Genomic DNA, 19116 nt, shown 5'->3' on the forward strand with positions numbered 1-19116 from the left:
GGAAAGGGAATTTAAGCAGATCTCAAATCCCCGCTCCTTCATCGCCACTCCACGGAACCGGCCTCTGCTAGGAAGTACTCCCCGGGGCCAGCCCCTGGAAATTTGGACTTCGGTTCCCGAAGTGGAGCCTGGGGGCAGTAGGGGGTGGGGCCCACCTGGCGGAGCCCGGGCCCCGCCCCTCTGGGCGGGGCGGCCCGGTCCACCAATCAGAGGGCGCGGGGGGCGGGCCGCGGGCGCTCCGGCTCGCGCCCGCAGTTGGAGCGGCGAGAGCGCTCGGAGACGCGACGCGGTGCCCAGGGGAGCGAGCCAGCGCCTCAATCTCCTTCCTCTCCCTTCCCGTCGCCTCGCCGCCTTCTCCTCCCCGCAGCCGGACCGGAACTATGTGATCCGGAAGTTCCGGTGCCATTGCTGTGTGGGATAAACAGTAATGGCGGAGGCTGCAGCTCCCGGAACAACAGCCAAACCATCAGGAGCAGGAGCGGCAGCGGCGGCGGTGGCAGCGGCCTCCCCCACCCCCATCCCCACAGCCACCTCCCCGTCCGCGGGGGCGGGGGGCGGGGGAGGCGGCGGCGGCGGCGGCTGGACGAAACAGGTCACCTGCAGGTGAGACGTTGCGCGGCCGGCGCTGGTGCAGGGAGGGGGCCGGGGCCGCGGAGGAAGGGCGGGCGGAGGAGCGGGGCGGCCGGCGTCTCGCCGTCCCCGCGGTCGCCGCCGCCTCCCCGTCCGCGCGGCGTCAACCCCCGCCCGCCGCCCTCCCTGCGCCCGGCCGTGCGGCGCGGCGCGCGGAGGGAGAGGTGGGGTGACTCCTCCCTCCTTTCATTGTCGCCGGTCCCCACCCGCTGCCGCGGGCTCCGCAGGTGCGGGGAGGGAGAGCTGCGGACCCGGGAGCGCCGCCGCGGGTGCCGGCGAGGTGGCCTGGCTGCCGGGGGCCGCCGCCGCCGTGTCATCGGATTGTAACGTCTGCTCGCGTCCCCGCCCCGCCCCGCCCGGAGAAGTAGCTTTTGTTATTTCTTTGTATGTTTATCGAGGCTGGCGGTTCTGAGCTTTGTCTGGGAACCGTGTGCCGGACCGGGCCGGGCTGGGTCGGCATCCTCCGCCCCCTGAGTTTTACGAGCTGCCGTTCCCCTCCCGGGGCGAAATGTTTCTCTTTTTGAAATCCACGCCTCTCTCCGTTGCAGGGAGTCAGAGACCTGCAGCCCGGAGGAGAGGGTTTGTTTTGGCTTGGTATGTCAGAGGAAAAAGTCTTTTTTTTCCCTTCTGAGTGGTTAGTGGATGGCTCTTATAGGAACGTGTATACGCATGTTAAAAACTGGCAAGCTGTCATATATAACATGTCTATATATAAAATAAGGTTAGAGCATTTAGTTGGATGTTATGCTTGGGTTTTAAAAATGTGATCAGTAGGAGCAGAAGCTTTCATTTGCAAAAATCCATCCGAAATGCCGGTTTCATCTGGGTGAGATAATTAAGACGCAAAGATATTCCTAATATACAGAACTCACTGTTGTAGCATTAACAGCGAGTTTGAGGCCCTGCCAGTCTTTAACATAATGCAGTTAACGCATAGATGATAAGCTTAATTGCCTTTACTTTGAGTACCAGGATGGGGGAAGCATAGAGGCTGTTTTAGGTAGATCCTAGGAAAGGAATTGAGTGCGGTATCCCCCAAATGGTAATTTAAGAATTCCCATCCATGTAACTACGTGCTGCAGTTGCTTGATATGTTCTGGTTGAGTCTTGAAAAAAATTAAAGTGCTAGTGTAACTTTATATTCCTGAATTTCCCAGTCATTCGCCTTGCAGCCCCACTCGACATTCATACAATGAACTTAATCTCCCTTGAAGATGTGACCTCTTTAAGGACTTCATCCAGTGCCTCCATTTCCCTCGCCATCTCCAATCTAAATAGGCTCTGAAACCTCTCACCAGCCTGACATACTTAGCCTCCAGGTGATCCTGCTGTGTCTGTAGCGTGAGCCCAACTTGACATCTCTGCACAGAATTCACTGCCACTTCCTGTGCTTCACTTTCCCCGCTGTTAGGTGCTTTTTCCTTTTCTGGTTCTCTTTTTCTAGTTCCTCACCAGTAACATCAGAATTCAGAACACAGCTTACCAACTGATTGTTCTTCTTTGCCTGCATTTAGGATCTTTGAGTTAATGAAATAGCCTGATTGTTCCCAGACCAGCGGTGGTTCTTTGCCCATGAACCAATTGATTTATGTATTAAAGAAATTTACATACCTGAGTAATCTAGTATTTGGGGGGAGAAAACACTACACAGGCTTAGACGTGCAGGGTTTTGTTTTTTATTTTTACATAAACCTGTCAATAGCTTGCTAGACAGTTATCTGAAAAAATGTGCAGATTAGTTGATATGTCTTGGTTGACATTGTTTTCAGTTATTTTAGGTACCAACATGACCTATTTAAAAAAACAAACACTTTATTGAACAGAGGAGTATCATGATATCTTCATTTATTCTAGACTTGAGCTCTGAAAGCAGGGCTATTTCTTCATCCTATTTGTAGGTACCTGGCATATTCAGTAACTACTTGAATTGATGTTGATAAATCCACACCTACAATTATCCACTTCAGTATAGACTAGTAATGTTCCTCTGCTTTCATTAAAAAACAAAACAACAAGAAAACACCATTTGTGAATTAGCAAAGACAAAGGACTTAAATGGAACATATGTATATGTCTTTCTGGGACTACCTCATTCAGTTATTCAGTGAATAAGCATTAGCGCTTACACGAGAGTGTGCTAGATGTTAAAGGGAATGCAGAAATGCACTGTATTATGAATACACTTGATCTTAGCCAAAAGCCCAAGAAGTGATAACACTGTATTATAAATAGTTTCAGTGTATTTGTTAGCTAAAACTTCTTTGAGTCCAAGATGTGTTCTAGTGTTTGTGTCCATTTCCCTCTCATTCCTAGGATTTTGGCTTTCTTCACCTCTTAGAGTATAATACTCTTAGAAGTTAGTACTTGTTTGGAGGATGGATATTTGTTTTTAATTGCTCAGAATCTCTCCAAATTCTATCTTGTGTTTTATTTCTGCAGCTTAAGAAAATCCTAGGTATCTCTTTCTCAAGAAACTGTATTATGCTGCCCCCACCAGGCCGTAAGTGTGGTTAGTATAGCTTAAAAATGAAGGAAAAATTTCAGAAGGTCTTTAAGTGCTCTGATATCAGTAGGTGAAATTCATTGCTTACAACTCTGGGTTTGAAGGGACTGTATTTGAAGTCCTCCAGCCTAGGGAGATTTAATTTGCTACTGTCACTGTGATTCACCACGGCCCCCAGCTCTCTTCTACAGGGGCACCAGCCGAATTTGAATGGTGTCTTTTAGGAAACAAACCTATTATGTGTATGGGTACCGAGGAGGTAAAAGCAGAATAAAGCATGGTTCTTAACCACCAGGAATTTACAAGCCAGTTTGAGAAATAGGGCACATTAAAATATCAAAGTGAGAAATGTAATAGCAGATTAAGTGATTAAATCTTAAATTAATTAATGATCTGTAATTTTCTATAAATTCCCAAAGAGATTGTTAGATTGTTACAATGCTAGAGGAACTGTGAGCAGGCTAATACATCTTGGTCATGCTTAGGCTTCCAAGAGGTAGGTCAGGGGATTCTCGTCAGTGGTATGTCTTTATTACCTGACAATGTCTGCTTGGAGTCACAGAATCTTCCAGGTGGAAGGAACTGCAGAAATCTATGGCTCAGAAGTCTTCACCTCAGGGATGGGCAAGCTCAGCCTGGGCAGGGGCATAAGGTGGATTTTAATGGTGTCATTTTTATTGGTTTGGTTTTGGTGAGAAATTCTTGGGAGTGGGTTGCCTTTTGTTATCTGTTATAACTTACACTATCGTGCCAGTTGCTTAGACTTACACAGAGATAGGTTGGCAAGAAGGGATTTCACTGTGAGAAATGTCGATAATTCTGGGTATACCAACAGTGTTAGTACCACGGCAAGGCAAAAGGCAAGAACCTAAAACCCAGACCACACATACCAAGTAAATGTGAAATAATGCTTAGTACGTATTTGGCCCTGACTAACTAGGGCTTGTATTCTAGTGTTTCTGTTGATTCTGCAGTATCAGGTGACTTGGTGCCTGCTTGAATTCCTCCAGTGATGCTCATTATGGACCTCAGGAACTTCTATTGCCGGCGGTTCTATTTCTCAATCCAATCTATTTGTTGACTTATTTTTTACTCTTTTATTTTGAATTCTAGGAAAATTTCCATCCATTATGGATATTAAAAAGTAATATTGGTGTAGGTGTTGCAAAAGTGTGAAGGTAAGGTGTCATGCTGAACATTAAGATGCAGGTATTAGGGAGTTGAGGTCCTTGAAGCAACTGATTGAGGAAACAAGGTTAATAAGTAAGGTCAGCAGCTGTCAGGTAGTGATTCCTGGATGACTTAATTTGACGTAAAGAAGAGCATCATAAACCTAAGTGCAACAATGCACTGAACAAGACCATGGCAGAATAGGGTTTAAGAACAAACCTGAAATTCCAAGTACTGTGCCTGAGATTTAGGAGCTACTCTGCCCAGCTTTATCTCTAGGTAGATGTTTTATCAAGCCTTAAAAACACAGGCATCTCTGGCATCAAATTGACCCCAAATAAATAGTGAGGGTATAGGCACTCTTGTCTTACTTAGAATGTAAGAGCAAGTGTTCCCACTGGGGATGGGACAGAAAGCAATTGTATTCAAACAGTGACACTGTTTCTAAAGAATAACCTATTTTCAACTGTGGATACTTTTATAGAAACTCAAAAGCATGACTACTCCATAGTAGTGATTACAATGTAGTTATTTACTTGCATAGTAGTTTTGTTAAGTTCTAATCACTTCACTTAATGCAGTCAAAAGTTATCTATTGGACCCAGCCAGTATTGCTCAGTGGTTGAATGTCAGCCTATGAACCAGAAGGTCACGGTTTGATTCCCGTTGAGGGCACATCCCCAGGTTGCAGGCTCGATCCCCAGTGTGGTGTGCAGGAGCAGCTGATCAATGACTCATCACTGATGCTCCTGTCTCTCCCTCTCCCTTCCTGTCTGAAATCAGTAAACATATATTTTAAAAAATTATCTGTTGCTACAATGTAGCTCAAATTTGGGTGATACGGCTCACAAACAGCTTTAAAGCTTACACAAAGTAGCCCTGTAGCTGAGAGAAAGTTCAAACCCAAGTTTGATTAGGTTAAGTATAATTTTTGTTTTGTTTTTCGCTGGGGTAGGTTAAGTATAGTTTGACCTACCGTGTGTTTTGTTACTGGAGGCCCGGTGCACGAAATTCGTGCACTGAGGTGGGGTCGGGTGGTGGTGGTCCTCAGCATGGCCTGTGCCCTCTCGCAGCCCGTGAGCCCTCACTGCTTCTACCACCACCACTGCACTGGCCAGCCTGTGAGCCCGGCTTCTGGCTGAGCAGCGGTCTCCCTGTGGGAGCGCACTGACCACCAGGAGGCAGCTCCTGCATTGAGCGTCTGCCCCTTGGTGGTCAGTGCACATCATATCGACAGATTGGTCTGGCGTTCCACCATAATGGTCGCTTAGGCTTTTATATAGATGGATTTGCAGTCCTAGGGCATTTAAGGATCTTAACTTCCCACCAGAGTGGTATTCTTTCTTTCCATGTTATCTGCTGTGAAGATCTACTTGCAGGAAATTGTGGTGAATAACCTTCCACATTTTAATGGGGACAGCCTTAGGTAAATGTGAATTTATTTTCTGTGTATCATTCCAAATTAGTGGGCAAAGTGGAATGTGCTTACTGATATTCTACCTACACCCAGGAAATAGGCACTTTTCCCTTTACTCTGTACCAGTGGTGCAAGGGGCATATTTGGGGAGGTGTAGCCTGCCAAAACTAAATCTTCATAACCCTGTTCAAGAGAAAGACTAAAAGAAGAAAAACTAATCCTAATAAGTCAGTGATGGAATGATGGGGTTGGTGTGTTTTTTGGTTCTACTCACTTTTCAGGATTAAAATGAAACCCTTATTGCTTCCCTGATCCACAGTCATTTAGAGAAATGCAGGTTGCTGCTTGCCTTAGCCCCCTCTTACCCCAGTTATAGATTAGAAGGTCTGGGATAAAGTCTCAAAATGTGCATTTCTAGCAAATCCCCACGTGCTGTTGGCGATGCTGGTCCTGATCCACTTAGCGGCCGCTGAGTCCTGCTCTGACACTGAGAGGGAAACTGCTAGTTCAGTACACGGGCACTCCGCTAAGGCACAGGGAGATCATTCTGCTAATCGAGGACATACAATGGTTTGCCTTCTTCCCTACTTTTGCAGCAAATTTTGCTTGTATGGTTACATGTGGCTTTTAAATAATTAAAATAGTTTCTTGAAGTGAAACAAGCAGTAGTCTGACCTGGTCCAGTCTTCATTGTTTCTTTTTTTAAAATATATTTTATTGATTTTTTTACAGAGAGAGGAAGGGAGAGAGATAGTCAGAAACATCGATGAGAGAGAAACATCGATCAGCCGCCTCCTGCACATCCCCCACTGGGGATGCGCCCGCAACCCAGGTACATGCCCTTAACCGGAATCGAACCTGGGACCCTTCAGTCCGCAGGCCGACGCTCTATCCACTGAGCCAAACCGGTTTCGGCGATTGTTTCTTGCTTTTTTATTTTTTCCTCCATCACCATTTATTCCTCTGTACCCTCTTCCACCTCCACCCATCCCCCCGCCCCAATCACCACACTGTTTCTTGCTTTTAATCTTAGGTTTTTATTTATTTATTTTTAGCAGATAAAACTGCCACTATGGCTTAAGTTAGTGAAAAACAAGAATGTACCCATTAGGATTATAACTAGAGAACAGTTGTCAGACTTAACCTGGAAAGATAAGATTGACAACATCGAAGTTTAAATTTAAACTTTGTGTCTATAGGCAGCCTCCTGTGGTGCCTTAGTGGATAACTTTATGGTCATAGTCTAGTTCTACTTTCTTTGTGCATTTTACATGTTTTGTGTAGAATATAATCATGGGTATAGGATTAGTATACAGTACTAGTGTATTGCTGGTGGAATATATTGGTCATGAATTCTTTGAGTATTGGCTCCATCTCGTTTAATCCAGCTGTGTGGTTCCTTGTCTCACAGGTATTTCATGCACGGGGTTTGTAAGGAAGGAGATAACTGTCGCTACTCGCATGACCTCTCTGACAGTCCATACGGTGTGCTGTGCAAGTATTTTCAGCGAGGGTACTGTATTTACGGAGACCGCTGCAGGTAAGAATTTGTTCACCAATCAGTTGTGTTCAGTGGTGGATTTGGAAAAATTAATAAAATTCATAATCCCAATAGCTTTATAATTTCTAGGGTTAAAATAAAGGACTTCTTAGGAATGTTAGTGCAGTGACAGAAATCTCACTTGGAAGGAATATTAATACATTTTAAAAAATGAATTTGTGCCGAAACCGGTTTGACTCAGTGGATAGAGCGTTGGCCTGCGGACTGAAGGGTCCTGGGTTCGATTCCGGTCAAGGGCATGTACCTTGGTTGCGGGCATATCCCCAGTGGGAGATGTGCAGGAGGCAGCTGATCGATGTTTCTCTCTCATCGATGATGTTTCTAACTCACTATCTCTCTCCTTTCCTCTCTGTAAAAAATCAATAAAATATATTTTTAAAAAAATGAATTTGTAATACAATTCTAAGTTTAATTAATGCCCAAGGAGCAACTTCTGCAAACCTAGGGATAGGGAGTGGTGAAGGTATGTTTGTGTATGACATTTCCTTTTTAAACCAAGAATGAGATGCATATTGGACCAAGCGGGACTGCTTTCAATTCTCTATGGTGAGAACTGGTTTCAGTCTCAGGCATTGGAAAAGTGAGTGTATTAGGTTGCTAGTTACGAGGGTTTGTCATTCCAACCAAACTTCCCTAAACCTGTCCCCATCCCAGCTCCCAGGAATAATTATAAGCTAAGATTTAGGGAAAGTGCTTCAAGAATATCTCTAGTATCTAATTCAGAATGTTAGGGAACCAAGAGGGATTAGTTAATTAAGTAATTTCTGTTTGTTGAATTGGCACCGTAATCCTGTTAAGTTGCAATTCAATAATGGTGGGTTCTGCTTCAGAATTGAGTAGAGCTTTCTTTATATTCCCATTTCAGAAAATATCTAGGTGTATGAATATGTTATTTATTGATGCTACACAAATTATCCCAGAATTTAGCAGATTAAAAACAATTATCAGTTTCTGGGGGTCTGGAATGTGAAGGTGGTTTCCCTGGGTGGTTCTAGCCCAGACTCTCAGATTTATAGTCAAGATTTGGTGCAGGGCTGTCATAATCTGAAGTCTTGGGGGGCTGGAGGATCACCTTTCAGATGACTACTAAGGGGAGACTAGTTCTCACCACAGGAACCTTTTCTTGGGGCTCCTGTGGTGCCCTCCCTCTTGGTGGCTGGCTTTCCCAGAGCAGTGGTGCAAGAGAGCGCAGGACACAGCCACAATGGCTTTATGACCTCGTCTCAGAAGCCCTCACTGTTGCTTCCACTATGTTCTGTTTATTACAAGCAAGTCACTAAGTCCAGCCCGTGTTCAGGAGGAGGTTGGGCTCCACCTTTTGAAGGGCAGAGTATGGTAAGACAGATTGGCAATGTCATAGCTAATTTGAGTGTCCCTATTAGATAAGAATTGTGTCAACTGTTGGGTTCAAATGCTTAGAGTTCAAAAGACTAAGACGTTATTGACGGGTGAGACATTAATGTTAGGTCATCACATATGTTTTATTAGGAAATCTAGCAAGAATAGAGAAAAAAAGGTCCTTTTCATGTGACTGTAGGAGCTTAGAAGTAGAACTCCTGATGTCTGAGAGTAGCAGTCAATAATTTGCTTTAATTTTTTTCATTGCAATATTACTGGAAAGGAAAAAGTGGCACAGTGATACTCTCTTCAGAAAATCCCAGTATGTCCTTAAGTTTTCTTTATAATAAGGCTACAACTCCCTCTTTGGGGAATGATGCTGTTTTGAACTGGATGTAGAGCACTTATAAAGTGAAAGGAGTTAGGGAAACCTATGTACTAGGGTTCTGCCTGAAAGGGGAGTTGGGTGATATCCTTGGGACAGGCTGATGAGGGTGATTATTACAAGCTGGATTATAGACAGGCAAGGAGGGAATCCTGGGGAGGGTCTGGTTCCATGATTGCTTGTTTTTTTGTTAAAATGATGCTTAGGGACTTAAATCTACTTTTACTTTTACTCTCTAGGGATCTTTTTATACAACTTCACCAATGCCCAGCGATTTAAAATAATTTAACTCCTCATCCAGGGGATAGTTTATAGTGAAAGATAGTATTCTAGTTCCAGCAGTTCAGAAGTGGTACCACATCAGTGTTTCATAGTGGTGGTGCTGTTATCTAGTGAGGCCACGTCATCATTGTTCCTGAACACACCCCCTGGAGAAAGAGGCAGTATTGCCTTGGTTGACAACTGCTTTGGAAGGGTTTTGCCCTCTGGACCTATTAAATCTCATACATTAAAATTTTTACAGGCAGACATCAGACCGTGGAGTGATTGGGAGTAGCGGGTCGCAAGCCAATCTAGAGAAAAGTCTCTCTTGCTTAGAACGAGGGGAAACGTTGATAAAATGTCCTTAGGTAGAAATTGATTGTATGTATCAGAGTTTTTGCAGAAGGTGAAAGAAAAGTTCATACTTGTTTCAGTGTTAGCTTAGCTGTAATTCATCACTTAACACTGTGACTAAAAAGATCAGTGGTTCTGTGATAATCCATGAAATAATAACTATAACAAAACTACTCTCACAGACTGTGAATCTAATAGATGTGAGAATCCTCTTTTTTTTTTTTTTAAATATATTTTATTGATTTTTTTACAGAGAGGAAGGGAGAGAGATAGAGAGTTAGAAACGTCAATGAGAGAGAAACATCAATCAGCTGCCTCCTGCACATCTCCCACTGGGGACGTGCCTGCAACCCAGGTACGTGCCCTTGACCGGAATCGAACCTGGGACCCTTCAGTCCACAGGCCGATGCTCTATCCACTGAGCCAAACCGGTTTCGGCGTGAGAATCCTCTTAAGCAGGGGTTGGCAGACTCGCTCCACGGGGCGAGAGAAGAAATATTTCTGGCTCTGCAGGCCATAAGGGTCTTTTGTAGCACAAAAGCAGCCATGGATAGTACATATAAGCTGTTATATTAGATAGGAGTAGAGTGAAACTTTAGTTTGAGATACTGAATTTGAATTTCATATAATCTTGTGTGCCATCAAATGGTATTTTTTTCAACCACTTAGAGATGTTTTGACCATTGTTAGCGCTGGTTGGATTTGGCCTGAGGGCCTAGTTGGCCATCTCTGCTCTTAAGGAGGTCCATGGTTCACAAACCACTTTTTAAATTACATTTATTGTGGTGACATTGGTTAATAACAAGTTTCAGGGGTACACTCTTATAATACATCCTCTGTAAATTATACTGTGTGCTCAATACCAGTCTGGTCTCCTCCATCACCTTATATTTGACCCTTGAAACTTTTTGGTAAACATCTTTCAGAATTGTAAGTCTTGGCTTTTACCCTTTTTTTCTTGGTTTGTCTTTACAAATCTTTACTTGGAAACACATTTTATATAGATCTACACTGCACTAAGGGAATAACTTTGCCTAAATAGGTAGACTTGAGAACATATTTTTTTTGTTGTTGTTGTTGTTTAGAACATATGTTTTTTAATGTCTTAGTCTAAATTTAAATACTGTATTTTCTCCTCAATGTAATCCCTTAGAATAAAGTTGTTTTTGTTTGTTATACATTTCTTTTCCTGAGGAACTTTTAATTTAAAAGGTTAATGTTCAAAATAAATTTTCATTTAATAGTAGGGACCTCGTTTTATTCACATTTGACTCCTCAGTAGACGGTACTGTTCTTTTTTTTTACTGATCTTGACGTATGGTGCATGGCTATAACCAGGTGTTGATAAAAAAAAAAAAAAGTAACCCAGTGTATTTCTCAAATTTTTAATCTGGTTTTTTTCCTTTTTAGTCTGTTCTTAAAACATTCTTCTCTATACCCATAGAAAATTGTAGAATATTTGAAAGCAAGAAAATTTATGTACAGATGTGAACTTTCTAGGAAATATTCTGTGCTTTGAAAAACTTACCATACTTTGTTTGATTCATTGATAAATTTGCCTTAAAACCAAAATGCACTTCTTTCAAAAGTTATATTTGCAATTTGATAAGCTATTAAGTGTCTAATGACTTTTGAAGTCATTTACCCTGAAATCCTTAAAATGAATATGTTAAAGGAGAAAGAACTAAAATATGGGTGTCATATATATATATATATATATATATGTGTGTGTGTGTGTGTGTGTGTGTGTGTGTGTGTGTGTATTGATTTCAGAGAAGAAGGGAGAGAGATAGAAACATCAGTGATCAGAGTCAGAGAATCATTGATCGGCTGCCTCCTGCACGCCCCTTACTGGGGATCAAGCCTGCAACCTGGGCAGTGCCCTGACCAGGAATCGAACTATGATCTTGTGGTTCATAGGGTGATGCTCAATCACTGAGCAAAACTGGTTGGGCTATGCATCTTTTTTTATTAAAAATTTCAAATTTGATTTTAGAGAGAGAGAAGCTGATTTGATGTTTTATGTATTTGTGCCTTTATTGGTAGATTCTTGTATGTGTCCTGACTGGAGATTGAACCCACAACCTTGGTGTATCGGGATGGCACTCTAACCAACTGAGCTACCTGGCCAGGGCTATTTCTGGATCTTGACATTTAATTCCTAAAGCCCTGAAGCCTTTCTCTCTGGAGGGGGCATTTTAAATTAAAGCCTATCTTCTTTACAAAGCCCAGGTCCTCTTCTAACTTGAAGGCTGTGAAAATAAATAAAATGTTTTTCTGCTATCCCCTTTCAAGTCAGGGAATTAATCTGAAAAGTGAGGATTTGGGGCTAGATTTCCGAGGTTTCCTGTGGTTTTAAAACTAAACCAGAGCAGTGCTTCTGATAGTGAAAATGTGCTATGTATAGCTCTGGAACACTTGAAAAAGTAGCTACTGCACAGGCCAAGGAACTGAGTTCTAAATTTCATTTAAGAATAAGTAGCTAGCCCTAACTGGTTTGGCTCAGTGGATAGAGCATCGGCCTGCGGACCTAAGGGTCCCAGGCTCGATTCCGGTCAAGGGCATGTACCTTGGTTGCAGGCACATCCCCAGTAGGGGGTGTGCAGGAGGCAGCTAACCGATGTTTCTAACTCTCTATCCCTCTCCTTTCCTCTCTAAAAAAGTCGATAAAATATATTTTTTTAAAAAAAGAAAAGAATAAGTAGCTAGTCCAGGCCGGTTTGGCTCCGTGGAGAGCGTCGGCCTGCAGACCAAAGGGTCGTGAGTTCGATTCCGGTTAAGGCCACATACCTCGGTTGCAGGTTCCTCCCTGACTGGGGCCCTGGTTGGGGCACATGCAGGAGGCAACCCATCGATGTTTCTCTCTGTCTCTCCCTCTCTCTTCCACTCTCTAAAAATCAATGGGAAAATATCCTCAGGTGAGGATTACCAAAAATAAAATAAAATAAATACTAAAAAAAAGGGGGGGGGGGATAAGTAGCTAGATTTGGCCAATGGTTGCCATTTTGTGAAAAGTAGCTTACGATTTACATGAGACCTAGCATACCACTTATTTGACCATTTCATCGTCTATGTCACCTCTAAAATGATGAAAGAATACTTCCTTCATGCTTTTTGAGGAGGCAGTAAGATGATAAAAGCATATTCATGATAGCTCCTTCCTCTCAGTGCTCAGTTTGCATGATTGCAGGCTATGGAATAAAATGCATTGGCTTTTGTAGCTGATAGCAGGAAACTCAAAATGATTTGTACTACAAAGCAAAGTAGGAATATGAAGGTAACAGTTTGGATTTTAGTAATGGGAACATTTAAATTTATTTTTTGGTAAAATGTGTTCCATATTTCCACTTGTTGAATTTGAGTGTCAGCCTTGCTTTGAATCAGTCTGTTTTGGCCACACAGTCCAACGTTGTCTGTCCCTTGTCTGTGACCTTGTTCCGCAAGTGTGGTCCCTGGGCCAGCAATGTGAGCATCACGTGGGTTCAGAATAGGTATCTGCCTTCGAACAATTTCCCAGATGATTCATGTGCACAGCAGTTTACAAAGAACCCAAGGACAGATCAGGGAATAGATATCCTATCTAGAGGGTTCTGCTTAGACTGCGACTACTGACTTTTAATTTTTTTTTTTTTTAGATACGAACATAGCAAACCATTGAAACAGGAAGAAGCAACTGCTACAGATCTAACTGCAAAACCATCCCTTGCTGCTTCCTCAAGTCTCTCACCAGTAGTTGGACCGATTGTTGAAATGAGTACAGGCGAGGCTGAGTCAAATTCAAACTTTGCAACTGTAGGAGCAGGTTCAGAAGACTGGGTGAATGCCATTGAGTTTGTTCCTGGGCAGCCCTACTGTGGCCGTAGTGAGTATTTTGAAGAATAAAAACAAGTCAGAGGGCTAGATAGTAGTGCATCAATTAACTGAGTTTTCACAACCTTCTGGTTGCCAGTCTTCACATGCAGCCTAATTGTAATAGTCTAAATGAGTTACCTGAAACTGACAGATGGAGTGAAAGTAAGTGAATCCCCATAGTATTGAATTTAGAATGTTGAAAAACTGAAGCCTCCCTTTATCAGTACAGTTGCACAAGAGATACATAAAGAGCTCCCCACCCCCTTTTTACCAGCCTAATCTCGGAAATACCAGCATTAGGAAAAAATTCATTTCTTCCAAGAGTAAGAAAATTAGTTCAGTAAACTGTTCTGGAGTTCAATGAAAGTTCTTTTCAGTTAGGCTCTCGGTTTATCTGCCTGATCCATGTTGGACCTTTACCACTCTCCTAAACATTTCAGCTGCCCCTTCTTGCACTGAAGCACCCCTGCAGGGCTCAGGGACCAAGGAAGAGCCAGAGAAGGAGCCAGCGGCCGTGGACACGAAGAAGCAGCTCTGTCCCTATGCAGCGGTGGGAGAGTGCCGCTACGGGGAGAACTGCGTGTATCTCCACGGAGACTCCTGTGACATGTGCGGGCTGCAGGTCCTACACCCAGTGGACGCAGCCCAGAGATCACAGCACATAAAAGTAAGTTTTTAGGATGACATAATGTTAATAGGTATGGGGACTATATTTTTCTTTTCACAGCATTGCCCGTTTGTTTGGTTCATTTCAGAGAAACTTTTGGTGAATTGAAATACTGGTCAGTAGGGATATTTTCCTTCTTGGGCTTTTTGAATGCTTTATCAAGAAATAGGGCCCTCACACTAAGAGATTTTTTTCTCTAGAGAGAGAAAGGCGAGGGAGAGAGAATACGAACCACTGATGTGAAAGGGAACATCAGGCTGCCTCCTGCATGCCCCCCCACCCCCTCAAACTGGGAAACTGGGGATGGAGATGGCAACCTGGGTGTGTGCCCTGACTGGGTATCAAACTGGTGACCTGACAGTCCATCCAACTGAGCCACACTGGCCAGGGCTAATTGTACACTTTAAATGAGTGAATTACCTGGTATGTGAATTACATCTCAGTAAAGCTGTTTTTTTATGTGCAAATCATGTGCCTGGCACATAATTGCCACCTAATAAATGCTAGTTTCATTCACCCTGTTTTCTGACAGATTATAAATTAGGGCCTTAATCCCAATTGCATTTTCCAGCTAGAAATGAGAAAGTCAACAAACTTAGCATGCAAACAGTCTTTAATGAAGATAACAGGGGTTGGCCTGCAGGATTGAGAAAATTGTATAATTTTTCAGTTCCTGAAGTTAAGTCCTTATTGTGTGACTTTTGTGGTAATGTCAAGTCCCAAAATGTCAGTGTACCTGTACTTGTGAACGAACAAAGCTGCTGTCAGATTGGGGACACTGACTCTTCAGCTGACTATGGGTCTCTGAACACGAGTCATTAACTGTCCGGTGAAGTCTCACATTGTCCAGTGACTTGATTACACTTCTCTCTCCACTTTTTCCAGTCTTGCATTGAGGCCCATGAGAAGGACATGGAGCTCTCGTTTGCCATCCAGCGCAGTAAGGACAAAGTGTGTGGGATCTGCATGGAGGTGGTCTACGAGAAAGCCAACCCTAGTGAGCGCCGCTTCGGGATCCTCTCCAACTGCAACCACACCTACTGTCTCAAGTGTATTCGCAAGTGGAGGAGTGCTAAGCAATTTGAGAGCAAGATCATAAAGTGAGACTCCTCCCCAATCTTCGTTTGTGCTTTCTATTTTGGGGAAGAATTTAGTGTCTTGTGCCAACTTTCAAGCAGATGGACCGCATTTAAATGCATGCATTTTATCTTGAAACGGGGCTATTCTTTGAATTGGGGTTTCTTGTTTGTATTTCAGCTAGCTTATAGGTTAGGTTAGTTGGTATATTTACTTTTGTTTGAATGAGGGAACCCTATGTAACAGTTAGTAGAAGCTTTTTCTGAGGAGATTGTTTAACGGATTAGCCCCGTTAGGCTCAGTGAACAAGCTTACCTAGCTCTGAATGTATGTTTCCTGACGTTTTACATTTGCCACTTTCCTATTTCATCCATTAAGCTAGCCAATAATCCACCATCCTTTAAAGATTGTTCTCATAACTGAACAAAAACAACATAACTTAAACAGAGCAAAGTTACAAGAAATAAATTTATTTAAACGAAAGAAAAAGGAGTCTGTGTGAAATGTCTTCTTTTGTTGCTTATTTTAACCTAAGTTCTATTTTTTTTTTTTTTTAATCAACTGGCTAGCCAGTAAGCTGAATTTATAAAGGAGCTTGTCTTGCATCAAAGGAAATGGTCAGTTGTGTGACAATGTTGGGAGCACTTTCAGGAGATGCCCACTGACTTGGAGTTTAAGTCTGTAAATCTGGAGGTGACGCACCAGGGTGTGTCCTTGAAGAGTGGGCCTGTGAAGGGGAATTTGCACTGCAGCCTGTTCATTGTTTCCCAGGTCCTGCCCAGAATGCCGAATCACATCTAACTTTGTCATTCCAAGTGAGTACTGGGTGGAGGAGAAAGAAGAGAAGCAGAAACTCATTCAGAAATACAAGGAGGCAATGAGGTATGAGCACTGCAGCCTTTTCTTCAGTCAAGATCCCAGCGGAGCTTGGGTTCATTTTGAAAAGAACAGGCTGCGTTATATACTCCTACCTCCTTACTACCCTTCCTTTTACTTCCCAGGACAGTTTATTCTGTCATCCCCGGTAACACCCATTACGTGTCTTGCCATAGCGCAGTCCTTGGGGTGTGTGCCAAGGGAACGTGTTACAGTGAAGTCTGTGCTTTTGTAACTAAAGCCCCATGACTAGGGACCCATCTTTCTCAATCCATGTTATACTTGTCCTATGCTCTTAGGGTGGTGGGGTGCTTTCTAGAAGGTTTTCTCTCTGCTGGATCTGCCATGGTAGAGCTGTTAGATTCTAGTTAGACTTTGACAGAGTATCTGTTTCTAGCTAGTGTTTCATGCATTAGCACACACACCTTTAAGAGCGCACCTTGGGGAGGGCCGTAAACTGACATACTGGTTCTATCCCTAGCTGTTTAGAGAAATCCTGGATGCTACTTGCATACAGACCTGAAATCCACCGTGAATAAGGGTTGCGATATTTTCCTTTCCAGCAACAAGGCGTGCAGGTATTTTGATGAAGGACGTGGGAGCTGCCCATTTGGAGGGAACTGTTTTTACAAGCATGCGTACCCTGATGGCCGTAGAGAGGAGCCACAGAGACAGAAAGTGGGAACATCAAGCAGATACCGGGTAATTCTCACTTTTTTTAAAGAAGGGAAAATCCCACCATCTCAGTGAGTCCTGCACAGATTGGGGTAGGGGAAGGAGAAAGTTAACACTCAGGTCTGGGAGCGAAACTAGAGTATTAAAGCAGGAAACCAACCTCAGGAGACTGGGAGGGGCATGAGAGGAAGAGCTAGAACACTTAAAACTCTAGTCTAAACCTGTGCATCATGTAGCCAGAGGGGAGGAATTGGTAAAATGGAACCCTAAATGAGAAGTCGGGTTCGCCATGCCCCCTGGTGTGCTGGACGTTTTGCCTTAGAAAGGAGAGAATAGAAGATACCACTCGACAGTGCCACCCCTATCATGGCCTTGTTTTTTACAGGCCCAACGAAGGAACCACTTCTGGGAGCTCATTGAGGAAAGAGAGAACAGCAACCCCTTTGACGATGAAGAAGAGGTTGTCACCTTTGAGCTGGGCGAGATGTTGCTTATGCTTTTGGCTGCAGGTGGGGACGACGACGACGAGCTGACAGACTCTGAAGACGAGTGGGACTTGTTTCACGATGAGCTGGAAGACTTTTATGACTTGGACCTATAGCAGCTTTGCGTGACGTGTGAACTGGTCTGCTGAGCCCAGACAGTGGCTGTCCCCTGTGGTGGTGTGGCAGTGCCCGTGTCTCCTAGGCAGGCCTAGCAACTCCAGGTGCTGTCGTAATACTTCGTACCCAGGGCCTGTCTTCTTACTCCCTCACCTTTCCCCAAGGAGTATGTTGTTTCCTCTGGTTAAAAAGTTACAAAAATAAACCTTAAAGTTAGTTTTTTGTAACACGAACTTAACTGTCAGACAGTTAGTGTAGGTTTGTTGCGTCATCTGTTTTCAACCAGATTCACACAGTTGGAGGGTGTTCATGGACGTGCTGCACTCATTCTAAGGACCCAGGTTCAAAAGCCACAGCCTTGGCCCTTCTCGGGGGGTCCAAGAAGAGGTGATGGGTGAAGGATCTGAACTGTGGCAAGTAGCCTGTGCTACAGACCTAGAGGCGGATACTTGAGGTTTCTGCTAAAATCTGCACATCTGTGTTTTTATATGTTCCCTACCCCACAATCCCTACCCTGTGCACTTGTTCTGTGGTTTTGGTCTCTTGATAATTGCACACAAGTAATGACTACTGGATAACAATAAGCAGGTGCGAATGTGTGGAAATTTTTACTGTTCAGTATGACAGGAAGATTCTAAAAGAATGATTTACTGGCATAAAAGAAATGCAGAATTGAGGTTGACTCCCAAGAGCTGGTAGACTTGGCGTGTGTGAGTGCGAGTGTGTGGTAAGCCTCGCATCCCTGCCTAGGTGCAGTGTTCTTAGCCTTAGTGGAAAACCTTGGCTTAGTGGTTCAGCCTCGTGTGGTAACTAGATCTTACAGGACAAAGCAGTATGTTGGTAGCCGTTACTAGAGCAGTGCTAGCTTTGTCTGTCTATATGAATAAATGGGCTTAGCCATAGAGGGTAAAACTATCTGGTTATCCCATATCTTAACACAAAACGGGGTTGTGGACACACAGTTGTATTTAATGCTTAATGATCTCTTACCCTCTCCAGTTCAGGCACCTTTTGGCAAACCTTTGTCCTCGTTTGAGGGGTTTTGTTGTGAGGTTTTTGTGTTTTTGTGGGTATGTGCCTCATTCCATCCCTGTACTTTGCAGGTAGACAGATGTGATTCAAAACTGTGTTCTAAGGTGTTTCTTGTAGTGGAGTCATTGGTTTGCAATAATAAGTTATTCTTTCCCACTCAAGGGGGGTGGGGTTGGGTTGGTAATTCACAAGACAAGCTAAATTGTTAGAATTCCTTGATTGAAAATTTTAGCTTGAATTTTGTTGCTGTTTCCTGAAAATAACTTGGAGATGCTCCTGAGTTGTCCCATCGACTGCTTTTGATTCCTTGGATCCCACCCATTCTTTCACTTTAAGAAAAACAAGTCATTGTTACAGAGGTCTCTGTATTTTACAGCTGCCCTTTTGTAAGAAGCACTTTCCCAAATAAAACAATAAAAAACCCTAAGTTGTCTTTCTGTCTTATGTAATGAGCTGGTTGAAATACTGTTTTTCTTTCACTGACTCTTTGATCAGTTCATCAGTGAGTCAAATTTCTGTGGATACAGTGACATCTTTCCTAAGACATCTAGCCCGCTGAGAAATGTGTGAGAGGGGAAGCTTGCCAACAGGATCATCAAACTAGTCTGTATTTTAGAATTTGTAAGATTAGCTATTAGGCCACCACAGGCGCTGCCATACGTGAACCTGCCTCATACCTGCAAAGAACAGGTAGGTCCCGTGCTCTGCCTAATTCT

General features: G+C 43.5%; 1 protein-coding gene across 3 annotated transcripts; it reads left to right on the forward strand.

Moving 5' to 3' along the window:
- The first annotated feature begins 249 nt into the window (after positions 1-249).
- On the forward strand, positions 250-18827 carry MKRN1 (makorin ring finger protein 1). 3 transcript variants are annotated; one of them, XM_036328548.1, is made up of 8 exons: positions 250-603; positions 7132-7260; positions 13255-13481; positions 13912-14138; positions 15024-15238; positions 15987-16097; positions 16655-16793; positions 17152-18827. In XM_036328548.1, exons 1-8 carry the CDS (start codon positions 428-430, stop codon positions 17365-17367), a joined length of 1440 nt encoding a protein of 479 aa, XP_036184441.1. In that variant the 5' UTR covers positions 250-427; the 3' UTR covers positions 17368-18827. The 3 variants fall into 3 exon arrangements, with proteins under 3 accessions (XP_036184441.1, XP_036184443.1, XP_036184442.1); XM_036328550.1 differs by having other exon boundaries at positions 17276-18827; XM_036328549.1 differs by lacking the exon at positions 250-603 and adding an exon at positions 4289-4311.
- The last annotated feature ends 289 nt before the right edge of the window (positions 18828-19116 follow it).

The sequence above is a fragment of the Myotis myotis genome, unplaced genomic scaffold (assembly GCF_014108235.1).
Source record: "Myotis myotis isolate mMyoMyo1 unplaced genomic scaffold, mMyoMyo1.p scaffold_m19_p_11, whole genome shotgun sequence".
In the NCBI taxonomy this organism is placed as follows: Eukaryota; Metazoa; Chordata; class Mammalia; order Chiroptera; family Vespertilionidae; genus Myotis; species Myotis myotis.

Bases quoted from the DNA above. Each gene is read 5' to 3' on its own strand.
- MKRN1 (XM_036328548.1), top strand. From the start codon at position 428: ATGGCGGAGGCTGCAGCTCCCGGAACAACAGCCAAACCATCAGGAGCA. The intron at 7,261-13,254 runs GTAAGAATTTGT...TTTTTTTTTTAG, and splicing joins ATTTACGGAGACCGCTGCAG to ATACGAACATAGCAAACCAT. The intron at 15,239-15,986 runs GTGAGACTCCTC...ATTGTTTCCCAG, and splicing joins TTTGAGAGCAAGATCATAAA to GTCCTGCCCAGAATGCCGAA.